Source organism: Chenopodium album, chromosome 12 (assembly GCF_948465745.1).
Source record: "Chenopodium album chromosome 12, dcCheAlbu1.1, whole genome shotgun sequence".
NCBI lineage: Eukaryota > Viridiplantae > Streptophyta > Magnoliopsida > Caryophyllales > Amaranthaceae > Chenopodium > Chenopodium album.
Genome location: NC_137845.1, coordinates 55,263,240 through 55,281,859, shown reverse-complemented (window position 1 = coordinate 55,281,859; position 18,620 = coordinate 55,263,240). Strand labels below are relative to the sequence as shown.

General features: G+C 34.5%; 2 protein-coding genes across 5 annotated transcripts; both read left to right on the top strand.

Annotated features, from left to right (window-relative positions):
• The first annotated feature begins 1,589 nt into the window (after positions 1 to 1,589).
• Positions 1,590 to 8,717, top strand: LOC145572683 (uncharacterized). Of its 4 annotated transcripts, none has more exons than XM_081631654.1 (12): positions 1,590 to 1,922; positions 2,002 to 2,106; positions 2,237 to 2,272; positions 3,858 to 3,960; positions 4,072 to 4,139; positions 4,239 to 4,308; positions 4,477 to 4,590; positions 5,454 to 5,752; positions 6,163 to 6,330; positions 7,150 to 7,325; positions 7,471 to 7,618; positions 8,085 to 8,717. In XM_081631654.1, the coding sequence occupies exons 11-12, from the start codon at positions 7,567 to 7,569 to the stop codon at positions 8,375 to 8,377; spliced, it is 345 nt and encodes a 114-aa protein (XP_081487780.1). In that variant the 5' UTR covers positions 1,590 to 1,922; positions 2,002 to 2,106; positions 2,237 to 2,272; positions 3,858 to 3,960; positions 4,072 to 4,139; positions 4,239 to 4,308; positions 4,477 to 4,590; positions 5,454 to 5,752; positions 6,163 to 6,330; positions 7,150 to 7,325; positions 7,471 to 7,566; the 3' UTR covers positions 8,378 to 8,717. The 4 variants fall into 4 exon arrangements, with proteins under 4 accessions (XP_081487780.1, XP_081487779.1, XP_081487778.1 ...); XM_081631653.1 differs by having other exon boundaries at positions 1,590 to 2,106; positions 7,150 to 7,195; positions 7,270 to 7,325; XM_081631652.1 differs by having other exon boundaries at positions 1,590 to 2,106.
• A 6,289-nt stretch (positions 8,718 to 15,006) lies between these two features.
• Positions 15,007 to 18,444, top strand: LOC145572682 (uncharacterized). The gene is made up of 2 exons (XM_081631651.1): positions 15,007 to 16,469; positions 16,766 to 18,444. The coding sequence occupies exons 1-2, from the start codon at positions 15,013 to 15,015 to the stop codon at positions 18,222 to 18,224; spliced, it is 2,916 nt and encodes a 971-aa protein (XP_081487777.1). The 5' UTR covers positions 15,007 to 15,012; the 3' UTR covers positions 18,225 to 18,444.
• Positions 18,445 to 18,620: the final 176 nt, after the last annotated feature.

The window sequence follows — 18,620 nt, the reverse complement described above, 5'->3', positions numbered from 1 at the left end:
TTTGATAAAATCTTCTTTGAGAATCTTAGTATAATATAAATATCATAATATATTTTTTCAAATCTTTTATATGTATGTTTTGATAGTAAATATATTCCTTTAAAATTATTATTCTGTTTCTACTCTGTACGACAAATCTTTAATACATCAAATTTCATTCCTTCAAATGATTAATATATTTCAAATAAGGTAATTTTATAACAACATTAAAATGATGAATCTATTAAAAATAATAGATTCGTATTACATAAATTATAGTTATTGTTATTATTAAAATTAAACGGGAATTTTGATTTTTTATAATTCTTTAATTGATTTCTCGCCTAATTTTAATACAAATAGCCTAACAAAATGAAAGGAGTTTAACAACATAACGTAACATTATAAATACTTTATCTATGCATGTAATCATATAAAAAAATTTGATTGATTAATTAAAATTTCATTCTTTTTATTTGTATCTCCAGTACTTTCATATCTTATCATATTTTAGGTAAAAATTTGACCAAATATCAAATCGAGGTTATTATTCTTACTCATTAAGGGCCTGTTCACATTTACTGAACTGAGTCAAACTAAACTGATTGGAACTGAACTGAATTGAATTGAATAGAGCTGAAGTGAATGTTTTATGAGAGAAGGAAATTATGAACTGAACTGAATGAACTGATTAGAGATAAACTGAACTGAAATTAAGCTGAAGTGAACAGGATAGTTTTAAATACTTACTTAGTAAATAAAAAGAAAATTGATACTAATTTATCATTGAATTTTTAAAACATACATATGGTCTAACATGTAGTTTTAATATACTTATTTGTCTAATTGACTCTTTCGTTATATTTCATGTTTCATATCATTATACATGCAAAATAAGAATATAATAAATATATTATAGTTGCTGTTTACCTATGATATTTTCATTATAATTATTTTTCTTTTATTGAATAAAAGTAGTTAAATTACCGTGCATGGCACGGGACCTAATCTAGTTAAGATCTATTTTTAATTTGGAGAACTTGACTACTTTTTGGCAGAGTCAACCATGTTTAGCTTTTTGTTTACTTAGTATGACTTTCACATTTGTCAATGTGCAACTCTAGATGAAACACCCTATAAATTCTTTTCTTTTAAAATACCTGATTTTCCCTGTTTAAAACCTTAAGTATATTAAAACTACATGTTAGACCATATGTAAATGGTTAAGGCAAATATCAAAGACACATAGCGGAAAACTAATTTCAAAACCAATCAAAACAAGTCAACTTGAAAAACACTCTTGAACCATGGCTTGGGTGCAATCAGGGTGCTGATTGCACCCAAGCCATGGTTCAAGAGTGTTGAGACTAATTTCGCCTAAAAATTATGATAAGTTGATATTTTCCTTATTCAAATCACAAGTGACGCCCAATGGGTGTGTCTTGTTAATATGGTCAAAATGAAGAGGTTATATTGAATTAAGTCATAGTTTGTCAAGTGTTGACTTGCTTCTGAATTACTGTACTAGCTCCTATATGGTAAATATGCACATAAGAAAAAACCCTCCTATATTTAATTAACTCCTCTTATTAAAAACAAGTATAGTTTTTTTTTTTTTTTTTTTTTTTTTTTTTACAAGTAATGGTTCTCCCTCTATAATTAAAATGGCATACAGTCTTCAAGAGCTGATGAACCTTGCATCTTGTAGCTTTGGCTCACTTGAATACGAAGTAAAAGACAGGAAGGATCTTAGTTTTTTCTGCTCATTTATTGCATATGATCTATTTCCTATTTTCTTGTTCTCATCGTATGTTTCCCTCTGGCTTAAAGCTCGTCTCTTGTGCCACTATTTAATGTTAATTGCTTTCTGTTTGCTTTTTGGCTACAGCAGCATCACCCAACATGTGTTGAGTTATGTGGTATCAACTAGAATCTAGCAACACGTTAGTTCTACTCAAATGTGTGTTTGATTTTAGGGATTTTAGGATAAAGGGGATTCTAATGTGTTTTGTTAGCTGTCAGTATACAGCAAGAAGACAAAGAGATGGGAAGATCGAGGCTGTAGCTCTGGTGGTTTGATCAATCTCAATATTGAAGGTTTTGGTTCGGATGGACTTATTAAATAAGGTATGGAGCAAATTAAAGGTTATGAATTTCAATTATGAATGACATTTACCCTCATTTCCTTTGTTCATCGTCAGCCATACTCTTTCATCTAACCCTTTCCTGTTTGTTCTTCATTTTGCGCGATTTTCAGTCAGAGATTAGAGAATTTTATCTCTTCTTCTCTAAGGTATGATCATCTTTAATTTTAATTTTGGATATTAATATTACTGTTTTAGCTTGATTTAGGGTTTTTTTTTTTTTTTTTTTTTGATGAATTATATATGTTGGATCTTTAAGATCTGATGTGCGCATGTCGTCTGCGAGATGTATCATATGTGGAATGGAATATATTTTTTATTTATTCTGGCATATGAGAGTCCATCTAGCCTCGCAGGTAGTCATCATTATTCATTATGCACAAGCAGACATATTTATCATCTTAATAGTGCTACCTCCTATTAGAATCATGCTCATTTCCCCCATTGATTCAAGGAGAAGAAGATGACTCTAGAGTTGAGTAATAGGACTCATCAACCAACCCAGACTACCCTTGAGCCTTAGAGCTTTGATCTAACTCTATTAAGCGATACTAATACATAAGCGATACACCATTATATTGACTCACGCCCACTTTTCAAGTCCGAATTCATTAGTGTTCTTATCTTTTATACAAGTAATTTATTGAGAATATTTTTATTTGCTTAATTTAGGCAAATATTTTTCTCAGATATTAAATATAGGTTTAATAATTATTGGTTTTGTTTTTTCTTAAGGTTTATTTGAGGAAAGTTGAAATTTTTGCTAATTGAGAAATTTTTTGAGGATTTAACTAAATTTATGTGTTTAATCCATTATTTCAGAACAAAGGTATAAGTTTTCTTAGGTTTATTTCATCAATTTACTTACATAGTACTAATCAATAAAACCTATTCCCATAAATTACCCTAGCCAAAGCTAGCCCAAACCTGCTCATTTGCCACCCATATATATATAAAAAAATACTACACTTTTATTAAATGACTAATAATTCAAAGTGAAAACAATGTTAGATAAATCTTTAGTTTTATATAGATGAATTGAGATTATGCACGGGAAATTATTTTATATGAAACTTTTTGCTTTATTGTACTAGATATTATTGTTACAAGAGAAATGTTTGAGGTACATTTTAGGGGCTGATCACTTCAGACTTTTGAGTTTGTTTACGGATTATTGACAGATGTTTTTTCATAGGTATTTAACTGCCTATAGCTAATTTTTGGGGGCTAAATCTGCTAGGGTTTATATATAGTACCTGTTTCGTAGGTGTTTTGAGGGCTTCTTGTTGCTGATGTTTAAAGGAATGGTTACAGCGGTATTTAGTGTGTTTAGGAACTGATTTTCGTGGGTTTGGGGAGTGACGTGATTTGCGAAAAGCGAGAGATTAAGTTGGCTTGTGAACATCCTTAACAATAGCCGAGCTTCAGCCATATGCACCAGTTAATGAGATAAGGAAAGGGATTAGACTTTTTAGAAAGTTTTTAGTACACTCGAAAAGCTTTCCTATGTTTGCTTATGCGAAGTATGTAGTAAGTTTTAATGACCATACCCAAATAATTTATGTGTCTATTTCTTTCCTACACCCCGTGTTATGGAGTTGTAAGCTGCGCTTGGTTAGGTAGGAGCTCCTATAGAACTAGAGAGAAATCAGATAGCAATATTTGAAAGCTAGATGGAGCTAATCTTTGAATATTATCTTTATACAATGTATTGGTATTCTCTTTTTGCTCCAGATGTTCTGCATTTTGATCCAGAGGTGCTGATGTTGATGTGAAAAAACTTCCAAAATGTCCTGCTTCTTCACATTTTGGGTAAAAACTAACTGAGGCACAAAAGGCAAGCATTCATAGAGACATGGAGGCTCTAACAAGACACATTCTGTAAAAGTTTTAAGCACATTTTACTTGAACTGCTTATATGTTACTGAGATGCTACTGAACTTTGCAGGCCAAAGAGACTCACATATGCCTGACTGTGGATTCATATACACATTATCAAAACCATTTGAATATCAGGCAAGCTGGTCAATCTGATTTTCATTAAATTTAATTCCAGGCTGACCAGGTCTTTAATAACTTAGTCTGAACAACTATTTTGTTTTGCCTGTTTTGCAGCCCGACGATTATGCTTGCCCTCAGTGTAGAGCACCAAAGAAGAGGTTTGCACGTTATGATGTGAACACAGGTAAGGCAGTAGGTGGTGCTTTACTGCCTGTCGATAACTTCCAGTAATAAAAGGGAAAAGAGCGAGAGAGGATATTAGTGTTATAATTTAAAATGAGAATTGAAAATAAGATTGATGTCAATGTTATTAAATTGTACAAAAGCTGAAAATTATAAAATTTCTTTTTAGGGGTTTGGCTCATGGAAGCCATTATTGAGCAAGCATACTTTTTCTTTCCCTTACCCTACATTCATCTTCAACAAGAACAACCCATACACTCTCAATAACAATTCAGTTTAATGTGTAAGTGCAATTTGGTATACTTTTATTATTCATGTTCTATTTACTGTTCATCCTTCCTACTTACAGTATATGTAAACTTTGAGAGGGAATTTGCAGAAATTGGAAAAGTTCAAAAAGAAATGGATCTATTCACTTGAGTACAAGTGACTCTGCAAAGGCTAAAGCTTCTCCCTTCCTTTTTCCCTTTATTGATCCTTATGAATGGCACATAGAAGTGAAATAATAAAGGAAATCTTATTAAATAAGAATTGTAGTTCATATCGCGAATGATATGCTTTTAGGGGTGAAGTTCCAGTTTCGTACTCTGGTATAAGCTTTAGCATCCACAATGTAAGGTAGTTTTACATTTAACTGGCCCCTAACGAAATATAATCAAATGAGATGATTTAGTAATTAGTAATTTTTCGTTTTTGATGTTGGTTCTTACTTTTGGTTCAGCTACTTTGATCATTTACTGATTACGAGTTTGTTGGGTTCATATTTTTGGTTGAGCTACTTCGATCATTTACTGATTTCGATTTTTAAAAGTAGTAATATATCTCGTGAGGGGATTTTACTTTTCAATATCTTTAACTAATTTTGATAAATAAGGTTTTCCTTTTATTTGTTTATTGTTATGAGGAAAGCATAATATCAATTTTAAGTAGAAAATTATAATTAAGAGAATAATACTCCCCTCATTTCAAGAAAAAATTAATTGTTTGGAGTATGGGGAGAAACCATGACGAAAATCAAAATTTCACCGTCAATCTATTCAACATGAAGGTTTTGATCATTTTAATTTAATTAATTTGTTTAAATTTTGTTTTTAGTTTCTCAAATTTAATTGAGGGGTTCTGATAAGTTTTGTTTTTGGTATGCAGCTTATCAGGAGCATTTTGACTCTTTGTCTCTCTGCGCAGCTACTGAGTAAATAGACGGCAGTGGTGGTGGCTTCGAAAAGGGGAGAGAGAGAATGGGAACTGGGGTGAAGGATTGTGTAGTACTAATCATAATCGAACAAGTGTGACTGAGAAGATTCAAGAGGAGGAGAAAGCTTGTGTTACTCTGCGTAGGAGTATTTCAGTTAGGTCTAATGGATTCTTGAAGATGAGTTAGATTGCGACTACTTCAACTCCGAACAATTCCACTCCAACTCGGTCGGTCACTCAGCTTCCGGCCGGTAGACTTCTAAACTTGCTAATTACAGAGTTCTTTTTAATTTCTAGATTATTCATTTCTTTGATTATAATTTTATTTGTTAAGTATTTTTAAATGGTTAATGCCCATGATTTATTGTTTGAAGCTATTCAATGGTTGTTTGGTGCATGAGTAAGGGGATTTTATTTTTGTGGGTCTGCTAATGAACTAATTTGATATGTTTAAGAGTATTGGGTAATTATTTACTTAGTACTCAGGTGGTATTTATTTACAAAGATAAAGTTCATCTTTTTTGAAATGAAAAAACTATTTTTTTTTTTTTTTTCACTTTGAATCTATTTTCTATTCTATTTTTGGGTTAAAATTTGAGTGGATTAGATTTTTTTATGTTAAATACCCAAGAGACTGACGCTTCAATTGTGCATGTTTCAGGAGAGATGATGGAGCAGAGAATATCCCTATTTCTCTGAATTTGAAAAATGTTGAGCGCGAGGCAAATGTATCACCTATACGTGCGAATCCTCCTACACCTCAGTTTTTTTCAGCACTCGTGATCCTATCAAGGCCACACCTTCAAAGGGACCAAAGTCTAAGCTCATGGTATGAATCACTATTCTGTTACTAATGCCAATTCTTAGAATATGATCATTTGCTGCATCTTACAGATTGTGTTCTCAATGCTGTTATATTCTTTCTTGTCAAGTTGTGAGATTTTTTTTTTAATAAAAATTTGTGAGATAAATTCCAATGTTGTTACTTCAAATTGCACAATACTGAATAAATCTAACTATACTAGGCAGAATTTTGGCAGTAAATTGATGAGAATAATTGTATTGTACCATCAATCTCGACATACTATCATGCTAATCTTTATTGCAGTAGTTGCCTGCTCTTTTGTTGGCAAACCAAGTTTTGTTAGGCTCGATCCTCACACTATTTCAAGCCTCCTCCTGCTGGAGTTTCCCTGGTGTTCTCCCTTGCCAAGCAACATGATTTCTGCAAAGTGTTTATCAGAATCCACTTATTAACACTGATTGTTTTATCTCTACCGGGAAAGAGAGATTTTACAAGAGTTGGGACAGAAGAAGACACTGAGGGATGAGCTTGATGATAACAACATTGAGAAGCTGCAAATGAAGGAAGAACATTGGATGTGTTCTGGTTCTTAAAGCCTTGCACACTATCTAGCTAATGAACACAGTTTAAAGCATACTCATTCTTTTAATTATTTCATACATATCATCTTTTTTTCTAATTTCCTGGGGGGGGGGGGGGGGGGGGGGGGGAGAACAGGATCCCGATAATCCATTTGATTTGTTAAATAGCAGTACATCTATAGGTTTTGTGTGATTTAGATTTTTTGGGTTTAGGTTATAGTAAGATAAAGGGTTTCTGATGGGTTTTGTTCTGGGTTTGCAGCTAGAAGACAAGGAGATGCTTGTGCCCCATTCTTGGCCTCATACCTGTAAGCTCTCTTATTGAAGGTGAGACAATGTGGAAAAGGTGAGTGACTCTTGTTGCTTTTTTGTGATCACGCAGACTGAGGATGAAGAGCAGCTCAGAGGTAGTCTACCATATGAAGTTGCCTCCAAAAGGTTTCTAGATTATATCTCCCTCTTTAATGTATATATTTCCCTCTTTAAAATTATGACTCGTTTATTAGATGTGATATCCGAAGCAAATTCTACGAGTTTGAAAAAAAAAGAAGAATTATCATCGTTTCTGATTATCTTTTTGCAGGTATCACAACAGTTTGTGAAACCAAATGTTATACGAGGCTGTAGAACATTTGTATTGCAGAGACGCAATGATAAAAAGATTTGAGGCTCTAGGAGAATGGAACAACGGATGCAAATTGCACCAATGGTGTATATTGAGGCCTCAAAAGGTGGATCAATTCAGTCCTGGAAACTGGGCAAGAAACTCTCCTGCAAACAGTTTTTATTCCCAGATAAGACTAATAATTTTTTATGATAAGCTGAATATTGTACTGGACTAGATGATTGGATCATACTCTTATTTTGACATAGTATTTGGGTAATTATCAGACAGTTGAATCTTTCAATATCTCTATCTTAATCTCTTTATTTTGACATATAATTAATGGCCTATAATGCTTGAGGTGAGGTTATCCATTACCATTACTTAACAGAAATAGTCAATGTTAGAAATATAATGGTGTGCCCTCTTCTTTATTGATTAATGATTTTCTCGTTCTGCCCCTGACAAACTGATAAGTAGAATCCTTGAATTCATCTTACATTTGCTATTATCAATGAAGATGTTACTCTCATTAGCCTTGAGTTCATTTTATCATCGATCAGCAACTTAAAGTCGAATGCTCTACCGTGCAGGGATGTGGATGGGTGTGTTGGTCATGGTGGCAGTGGTGGCTGCGTTCTTCCCTGAGCTTGCCTTTTTATGGCAATCCAGTGGATACGAGGTTCATGGCTGTGTGAAGGTCCCTCTGGATTTGCCTGGAAAGAGTATGTGGTTGCCTTCCCATATGGTCAAGGGGTCTTCCTTGGATGCGTACATCCCACTCTTATTTGGAATCATATTTGCTCCCATTGTTGTGGTTTGTTCTGGTTTTGCTCTGAAATCCTTAGGCTTGTCCTACAACCAACAATCAGATAGGATCATTTAGAGAGAAAGAGATTAATATATTTGGTAACATGTATTATACTTTTTAAGGCCTTAACCATCTGATTTTAGATGTGTGATTATATGGTGTATTGTATTTTTTCGCTTTGATAACTTGGATTCAGGTAAAATTTGAGTTGACTTTGCTCTCAAGGCACACGAAAATTCATTTAATCATGCACCTTTTTGGATTTTTAATTTTTATAATGCAGCAATTTCAATTTTTTTTCTTAAAATTTTTTATACTAATTTCTGTTTTTACTAATTCCAGCTAATTTTCACATTTCAGTAATGCAGAATTTTTTTTACTACCTCCGTTTCATATTATTTGTAACGATTAGATATTTTTCCTCTTATGTCAAATTATTGCAGATAATATGAAACGGAGGTAGTACTAACAATTTCAGTCTTTTTTACGAAGCATGCAGAATTTGCAAGAGAAAATTCTAGATGAAGACACTCAGAATTCAAGATGACGGGAAAAAAGAAAAGAGAATGAATAATATCCAAAGCAATATAGAACATATGCAATGTAAATTTAGAACAACACACTTAACTTTATAGAGCATGGAAATAATTTCACTTTGGTGCCCTATGTTTTCAATAATTCCACTTTGGTGCCCTATGTTTTCTATAATTCCACTTTGGTATTCTAACCTTCTCAATAACATGCAGTATTTGATTTTTATTCCTTAAAAAAAAAACAGATTTGATTTTAACTACTTTAAAAAGAGCTACTCTATCATTATCCTTTATTTATGCCAAAACAATGACCCGAAATCGTGTATTATATAGCCTTTAATTTTGGACAATTTTTCACTTTTTTAGACCCGGAAACAAAAATTGTCGAGATGCTTCAATTCCCATGGACCCTAATATACCCCGGGAGTCCATTTGGGTAGGTAAAACCATCCAATACACCTTCAAACTATCAATTTACCTGTTTACAACTTGCACCGATTTCAATAACTCAAGGCTACCACGGACATTTATGGCAACATATAATGATCATGTATGGTTCCAAACGACATTATATGACCCTGGGATGTATCCCCTGGTATCTCGAGACTTTTCGACACCGGGTCCCGAAACCTCCAAAATTGGCCAAAATGCGTGTATTATATAGCCTTCAATTTTGCCAAATTTTGACTTTTTTTGGACCCGAAAACAAAAATTGCCAAGAAGCTACCTATAGACCCTAATACACTCCGGGAGTCCAATTGGGTGGGTGGAACCATCCAATTTGCCTTTAAACATCCAATTTACCAGTTTCCGTACACGCCTCTTGTATTGGCTATAGGCTTCTACGGGGCCTTTATGTAGCCGACTTATGGTTGTATATGGATCCAAACAACATCATATGACCTCGGGATGCATCCCGTAAAATTCTGTGAATTTCTGACACCGGCTCCGGACACCTACAAAATTGCTCCGATTTCGTGTATTAACCTTCAAATTTGGCTTCTATACATCATTTTTTCACCCGGCAAGATTATGCATCCAAGTACTTCCATGGGTTCCCAAAGGGCCTTGGGAGTCATGGATGATGCCCAGAACTATCTTATTCATTCTTAATCACCATGTCTTAAGGCAACGACGACATACCCTCAAACGACAAAACTAGTTGTTTGTATGCCTTGTCCTTGGGTGCACATGTCTTGTGCACATGCCACACACCCCCTTGCACCATCCCACGCCCCAACACTTTGACTTTGTCACTTGTCTTAATCCACTACTTAGCATTTTTTAGCATATAAGAAGCAACACTAACCTCGTTTTCCAAAATATAAGTGTTTTTAGGGAATAGGGTGGGGGGGAGGGACGAATCGAAGCGACATAGGGCTGAATCTCAGTGGATCGTGGCAGCAAGGCCACTCTGCCACTTACAATACCCCGTCGCGTATTTAAGTCGTTTACAAAGGATTCAACCCGCCGCTCGGTAGGAATTGTACTTCAAAGAGGCTCTCACGGCGCATCCACCGCATGAGCTTAGCCTACGACACGTGCCCTTGGGGGCTGAAGCCCCTACTGTAGGACGGCAATCGGACGGCGGGCGCATGCGTCACTAGCCCAGATTCTGACTTAGAGGCATTCAGTCATAATCCAGCACACGGTAGCTTCGCGCCACTGGCTTTTCAACCAAGCGCGATGACCAATTGTGATTTTCTGGAAATGATGTCAGTTATCTCTTTCGATCCTTACGCTTTATGATAATCAAACTCGTAAGAGTTTTAACTACAAGGGTACATACTATAAGACTAGAAGAATGTGTGTTATGTGTTATCAAGTTACCTCTTTGTGATCTCGCATGCTAACTTTGCTAATCCAACTTTTCTATATATACGCTTCCCCTATATAAACAAGACTTCGGATATAATAAGCTTTCGAGTGACAAATACTTTGTACTTCAATTCAATTGGTACATCTCAATCTTAGTTTCCTTGTACATGTGTTCTATTAGTTACTTAAAAGAGAAATATTTAATCAGTGAAAACAATCTAGCTGAGCAATTGAATTCGATATATATAAACTAAACGAAGGAAACCAGCAACCTTAATGCTTAATCCCTTAGACAAGCATCATCGACTAACTTGCATGCATGGAGCATGGCTAGCTCACCATTAAACACTACTCAAAATGACATCAAAGCGTTCATCAACCCCAAATATAGAGAGACTACAATATTATCAATACGTACACATTGTCAGATAGAGAACAAATTAGCCATTTAGTTAAAGTTATTTATCCTGTGATACAATAACAAGAATGATTATATATACTTGTCGATCAATACAGATAATAATTATGTTAGATGGACTACTAATTAAATTAAGTATTAACCATGTTATACTCATCAATTACTCGAACGAGGGGCGGAACCAGGGGGCTAGGGTGGGCCTTAGCCTCCCCCTTGACTTGGGTTATTTATTAAGGGCCTATTCTGATTTACTGAATTGAACTGAGTTGAAATGAATTGAATAGAGCTGAAATGAATTGTTTATGATAGAAGGGAATTAGGAACTGAACTAAACTGAAATTAAGCTGAAGAGAACATGCCCTAAATGCTGGTAGAGTTTATGTTGATAGTATTAGAGCTGAGTTGGTTTTGCGTATAAATGGAGTTCTTTAGGTACAAAGTTTAATTCTTTTTTTTTTTTTTTTTTTTTTGTTTCATTCTTTTAAGATTTCAGTATACTATACTCCGTATTATTTTTATGCGTGAGATAATCCTACATAGTTTGGCCACCCTAATAAAAGATTTACCACTGCTCAGAACTCAGAACGACGACAAGAAGGTAGCTAGTGTGATTAACTAAGGGAATGAAATATTAGGAGTTCATAATTGGGAGCTCTAATTTACATGCAATTGCCTACTATATGACCCTCATTCTTGGAGCATCAACAATTACTACTGCTGTGCTCCCCATGGGCCAGGATTGTGATGATTGATTGTAGAAGTATTATAGGTATTTAATTATATATATACTAGTACTTATTACATGATTTCAAAACAAGTTTAATTATAACGTACGATTTCATAAAAATTTTGACACCCAATAAATAAATTGAGTTTGGGAGATGGGTCTACCAGCAAAGACAAATTGAGTGCACTTTTAAAGCACTTTAAGAAACATAGTGGTGTACATCATGAGTGTAGTGTGGTCTTATAGAATCATGATAGATACAGATACAACTGCAGAATCAAAGCATATAGTCGATTTAGATATAGATGTTGTAGTTTTTATTTGTCAACTTCACTACCTTCTAAATACTCAAATTATTCCCATTTCTCTTATCTTCTTTTATTATTGCAACAGTCATAACTGGATAACTGGATATATACACTTATCGCATAATATTTGATGTAGTTGGTTTGAGATTTATCGGCCTTCATTCAGACTTGAACTTCATATCTCTACGAATTAAAGTAAAAATCACATTAAGTCAAGTATTATTTGTCATGAACAACTTCCAAAATTACTTACTAATTGTAAATCTTTTCAAAATAGTGTTGCGGAAATACAAAAAAAAAAAAAAAAATGGAAGATTATTTTTTTTTTAATTAGATAAAATGGAAGCCGTATTTTTTTTTGAAAAAAAAAAATTAGTGAAATATGAAGGTTGAAGATCTACGTAAAATCTAGTACTCGAGTAAGATTTTCTTTCCAACACATGAAAGCCATCATCATGAAAGTGCATCAATTATGTGCAATTACAGAACCTGCTTACTTTTTCCATATGTTCTCTATGAAGATACATGTTTGGAAATAATGTTGATTTCCCTCCAAAATGAATATATTAATTTAGCATATTATGTGCCTAATTGAACCTAATATTGTGAGATCCATTAATAAAACAAGTTTCCTTGTGACTCTTGTCATGTCTATTGTAGTTTATACAGATTTCATATAACTAACATAAACATCTAGATTCAAGACATCAAATAGATTGTCAAATCATTAATAAGCTTGGTTATAGCGTAATATCTAAGATTGTGACTAAAAAACCTTTTCAAAATGAGTAATGAAAAAAATCAAATTTTAAATTGAACAACAACAATAATAATCCAACAAAACTTATTTTCAATGAACAAAACTAATTTGTAATAACAAAATTTATCATACTCATACAGTCGCACATGCATACTATTATTACTATTCCTATATAGGCTGTTAGAGAACAGATAAACTCCTTTTTTTTCGTAATTGTATAACTAATTTTGTGTGAACTTTTTTTTCAAAATAATTATTGGTACTTATTTTGTCTAATATATGTTGTACTCCTTATTATTAATAGTACATTATCCATGTATATAAACTCGTTTAAAGCTCGGAATTAGACAAAAGTAAGCATGTTTAAGGAGAGATTAGTAGTTACATGGGACCACGAGGAAAGGTGATATTCACAATGGTAGCAAAGAAAAAGAAAGCATTGTTTGACGTTAGCATGTTACTATTAACTTGTTAAAAAAGAGTCTGACTAGCATGTGAAACAGAGTATTCTTGTTTGACCACCCACATCACAAATTCACAATACATACATACTAAACCTAAGTCATTAATTATATTTCAGACTAATTAATTTAATTCTGATGCATTTAATTCTCTCCCTCTCTCTGTAACTGTCTAACTGACATCACTTCAGTATTTAATTACATTAAATTAAATGCTCTCACATTTTATTTTATTTTTTCATTAAATTTTATACTCCGTAATAATAAAAAATTTAAAATAGGAAAGTAATTTAAGACACAAACCCCACTTCACTGCTTGGCGTTCTTTACGCCGTTAGCTTTGTAGAAAGTCCACTCGCTCCCTTCCTTCTTTCCCCTTTATTTATTTATTAGGAAAAAAAATAATAATAACCATGTTCTCTCTCTTCAAATTTCACTCTGGGACAAAGTACCAGTGGACATACTACATCTTTATACTCAAATCTCAACGTACTTTATTTTGTTTACATTATGCAATAACTAAGGGTTTGTTTCAGCTTAATTTCAATATAATTCAGTTGAGTTCAGCTCTAATCAATTTATTTTATTTTATTTTAGTTTTTAATTTTCTTCAATTCATTTCAGTTCTATTCAGTTCAGTTCGATTTAACTCCAATCAGTTCAGTTCTGTAAATTAGGACATACCCTAATTTATATTGACAGGATATCAACTTATGAAGTAGGTATTGGTAAAGTTGGTGAGGAATTTATCTTGTAATTTTGAGGTTACAAGGTTGAATTCGAGTAAAGATCTCTTTTTCTTTTCTCTCACTTTAAGAATTTGATCTACAAATACTACAGAGTATATTACAAAGGTCATAAGAGTTGAGGTCTAATGGATCACATAAACGGTATAACTTTAATTTAAAGTCGTAAGTAAAAAATAGAACACATCCTAATACAATGTATATACTTGACTCGTATAATCCTATTCTCGTATATAAAAGAAACCATAAAGACAAATACCGTACGATTTGAGCCTAAATCTTAAGTGTTGTTTTAATCAACTATTCTACTAGTCAAATCGTTACAAATAATATGAAACGAAAATATTACTTGTACTTTAATTTGCATCAACAAAAGTAATACGGTGTACAGTAATACGATCTTAAGACATGTACCACACTTATTAATGCAATAATACTTGATTTTAGACTAACTAATAAAAAAAGCAATATAAAAAGCTATGGGCTCTCCAAATTATTCCCTTGACTGTCCCACATTCCATTTTCTCTCTCCTCCAAAATCTTCCATTTTGGCCCTTCTCAACTAAGATCTCTGCTGCAGTCACTCTCTCACTCTCCTTTCTTTTGTGCTTCCTCGTTTCTTTTTTCCTTTAATTAGAACAACTCAACCAAAAAAAAAAAATTAGTGAAAAATCTCCTACCTTGTTTGTTAGCTTCTTGTTTAGGAATATTTATCAATACATTCTCATTTTCCCCTTTTTGTTTCTGTGTTTTTTTTTTTTGCTTTAAACTCAAGTGCCCTTCAATTTTAGGGCAATATACCCTTAAAAAAATTAAACCATGTATTCTCCCAATTGGGTACATTTGCTTCATCTTTGATCTATCTTACCCTTCCTTTTTCTGGCATTTTAACCCAGAAAGATTGAATCTTTACCTTCAAAATAGCCAAAAAAAAAAAAAATGGTAGTGAAAATTTTGCTGTTGTTTCTGCTGTTAATAATACCCTCTGTTGTGCTGTGTTTGGATGCATTGAATGATGATGTTCTTGGGTTAATAGTTTTTAAGGCAGGTCTTCAAGACCCAGAATTAAAGTTAGTGTCTTGGAATGAAAGTGATGATAGTCCTTGTAAATGGGATGGTATTAAATGTGATCCTGCTACTAACAGGGTTACTCAGCTTAATCTTGATAATTTTTATCTCTCTGGTCAGATTAGCCGAGGTCTTTTGCGACTTCAATCCCTTCAAATAATCTCACTTGCTAATAATAATCTTTCTGGGAGTGTTAATCCTGAGTTTGCTCATCTTTGGGGGTTGCAATCTATTGATTTGAGTGGAAATAATCTATCTGGGTCTATTCCTAGTGAGCTTTTTGAACAATGTGGGTCTTTAAAGTCTGTTTCTTTTGCTAATAATGGGTTATCTGGTGTATTACCAGAATCTTTGAGCTCCTGTATGACATTACAGTCTGTTAACCTGTCGTCGAATCGAATTTCGGGTAATCTGCCTGAAAAGATTTGGTCTTTGAATGGGTTGCAGTCCCTTGATTTGTCTGATAACCTGTTGGAAGGTGAAATTCCTCAAGGGTTTGGAGGAATGTACAGTTTGAGGGTGATTAGTCTAAGGAAGAATGCATTTTCTGGGGTTTTACCTGAAGATATTGGGAGCTGTTTACAGTTGCAGTCAGTTAATTTTGGTGAAAATTCATTTTCTGGGGTGATTCCAGAATCATTGCAGAAGCTTAATATGTGTAGTTCAGTAAGTTTGAATGGTAATTTACTGAGTGGGGAAGTTCCTGATTGGATTGGGCATATGCAAAGCCTTGAAAGTTTGGATCTTTCGACGAATCGATTCTTTGGAAGAATCCCTTTTACTTTAGGGAATAATAGATCATTGAAGGAATTGAATTTATCCTCTAATGGAATCACAGGTGGATTGCCTCAATCTCTGATGAACTGTGATAATCTTCTGGCTCTTGATGTTAGTAAGAATTTGTTAAAAGGGAAAATGCCTAACTGGATTTTTGAGATGGGTTTACAGAAATTCTCATTGTCTAGGAATAAATTCAAAGGAATGATTGAGTTTCCTTCTCTTAGAACAAATGCATTGTCTTATCAGAGCCTTCAGGTTCTGGACTTATCTTCGAACGAGTTATCCGGTGTGATTCCATCTGAGATTAAGGCTTTTAGAGGCTTACAGTTTTTGGATATGTCTGGCAATTTGCTAATAGGCTCAATTCCAAGTACTGTGGGTGACTTGAATATGATTCAGGTTATTGACCTGAGTTACAATATGCTAAATGGTAGCATCCCTTCGGAAATTGGAGGTGCAATCGCGCTTAGAGAGCTTAGGCTCGGAGGGAATCGCTTAACCGGGCATATCCCACCTCAGATTGAGAACTGCTCATCCTTGACAGCATTGTAAGTTTTATCCTGCGCATCTTGTTACATTTGTTAAGTGTTTTTTCTAAGCTTAATTGATAGATTAACTTATATTAGAAGTTTTATTTTGCTGCTGGTGTTCTGCTTGAGATATCATATTTCTGTTTTTAGTATATGGGTGTTCTGCTTGAGAAATTGCTTCACTGAAATGTGCATTGTTACTCAACAATAATATATAGTACATGATGTTGAATTATGCAGTGAAAAGTTTATAATTGTAGACATTCGATCCGAGTATCTAACAAGGTTTATGTGTTTGAACTGAAAATGTGCAGAGTCCTGTCAAAGAACAATCTCACAGGTCCTGTACCTCCTACAATAGCAAAACTGACCAACCTTGAGATTGCTGATTTGTCCTATAACAATCTCTCTGGCAACTTACCAAAAGAGCTTACTGATCTTTCCCACTTAACTGTCTTCAACGTTTCGAACAACAACCTTGAAGGGGAACTTCCCGCGGGTGGCTTCTTTGATTCCATTCCTCTCACATCAGTCTACGGCAATCCATCCCTGTGTGGATCAGTTGTTAATCAGTCTTGCCCTGCAGTCCACCCTAAGCCCATTGTCCTCAACCCGAATCCATCAACTAATTCTGATGATGACACTTTCCCTTCAAATTCCCATCACAAGAAGCTTATGCTCAGTGTCTCAGCTTTAATTGCCATTGGTGCTGCTGCTTTTATCTTCCTTGGTGTGGTGATCATTTCTCTCCTCAACCTCCATGTCCGAAATTCTTCTCATCAATTGGCTGCCCCAATGGAATTCTCTGGCAAAGATGAGTTCAGTGGTTCTCCAATGAGTGATTCCCAATATGGAAAACTAGTCATGTTCTCTGGTGAAGCTGATTTTGGATCGGGGGCTCATGCTCTCCTCAACAAGAACTCTGAGCTAGGTCGTGGAGGCTTCGGAGTGGTTTACCATACGGTTCTAGGAGATGGGCGCTCAGTTGCAATCAAGAAGCTCAACATCTCAAGCTTAATCAAGTCTCAAGAAGAGTTTGAGAGGGAGGTCAAGAAGCTAGGCAAAGTGAGGCACCATAATCTTGTGTCTCTAGAAGGGTATTACTGGACCCCTTCTTTGCAACTCCTGATCAACGAGTATGTTCCGGGTGGGAGTTTGTTCAAGCACCTTCACGAAGATCCTAGCAGAACATCACTCTCGTGGCACCAAAGGTTCAATATAGTTGTTGGGTTGGCAAAGGGTTTAGACCATCTGCATAAAATGAACATAGTTCACTATAATCTCAAATCCTCAAATATTCTGATTGACAACTCCGACGAAACTAAGGTTGGAGACTTTGGGTTAGCAAGATTGTTGCCTATGCTAGACCGTTACATATTGAGCAGCAAGATTCAGAGTGCACTCGGGTACATGGCACCTGAATTTGCCTGTAAAACTGTCAAGATAACAGAAAAGTGTGATGTTTATGGTTTTGGAATATTAGTCCTTGAAGTTGTAACTGGAAGAAAGCCAGTAGAATACATGGAAGATGATGTTGTTGTGCTTGCTGAGATGGTTAGAGGAGCACTCGAGGAGGGCAAGGCAGAGGACTGTATCGATCAGAGACTTCAAGGGAATTTTGTCGCAGAAGAGGTTATTCCAGTGATTAAGCTTGGTTTGATATGTGCATCCCAAGTTCCATCAAATCGGCCAGACATGGCAGAAGTGGTTAATATTTTGGAACTCATCCAATGCCCTTCAGAAGGACGAGATGAGGAGATCGAACAGATTTAGGTTAGTCTTATACCACATTAAGAGGAATGTATATGGTGGCTTTGAAGCGACAAAAAGGTCAAATTAGTTATATTTTGGTTTGTGAAGCAACAGGAAGAAGAGGGTATATAGAAAATGTCATTTCCCTTTCAACATCTTTTGTCAATTGTTTTTTTGGCATATTTGTTTGATGTAATCCTTTTTGGTGTGTTTGGCACCACATATAGCGGGTTTTTGAGTATCGTTCTGTATACAGCATACTCAAATTTTGGCTGTGTTCATTGCAAATATAATTTCATCAGATAAATTTATGTCTGTCTGAAACTGTGACATATACATCAGTTAACTTCAACTGCTTAATCATATTGACACCTTAAACCTCAAGATTCTACTTGATAGCTATGTAACACCTAAGTA

Bases quoted from the DNA above. Each gene is read 5' to 3' on its own strand.
- LOC145572683 (XM_081631654.1), top strand. From the start codon at position 7,567: ATGGAACAACGGATGCAAATTGCACCAATGGTGTATATTGAGGCCTCA. The intron at 7,619-8,084 runs GTGGATCAATTC...TCTACCGTGCAG, and splicing joins GTATATTGAGGCCTCAAAAG to GGATGTGGATGGGTGTGTTG.
- LOC145572682 (XM_081631651.1), top strand. From the start codon at position 15,013: ATGGTAGTGAAAATTTTGCTGTTGTTTCTGCTGTTAATAATACCCTCT. The intron at 16,470-16,765 runs GTAAGTTTTATC...GAAAATGTGCAG, and splicing joins TGCTCATCCTTGACAGCATT to AGTCCTGTCAAAGAACAATC.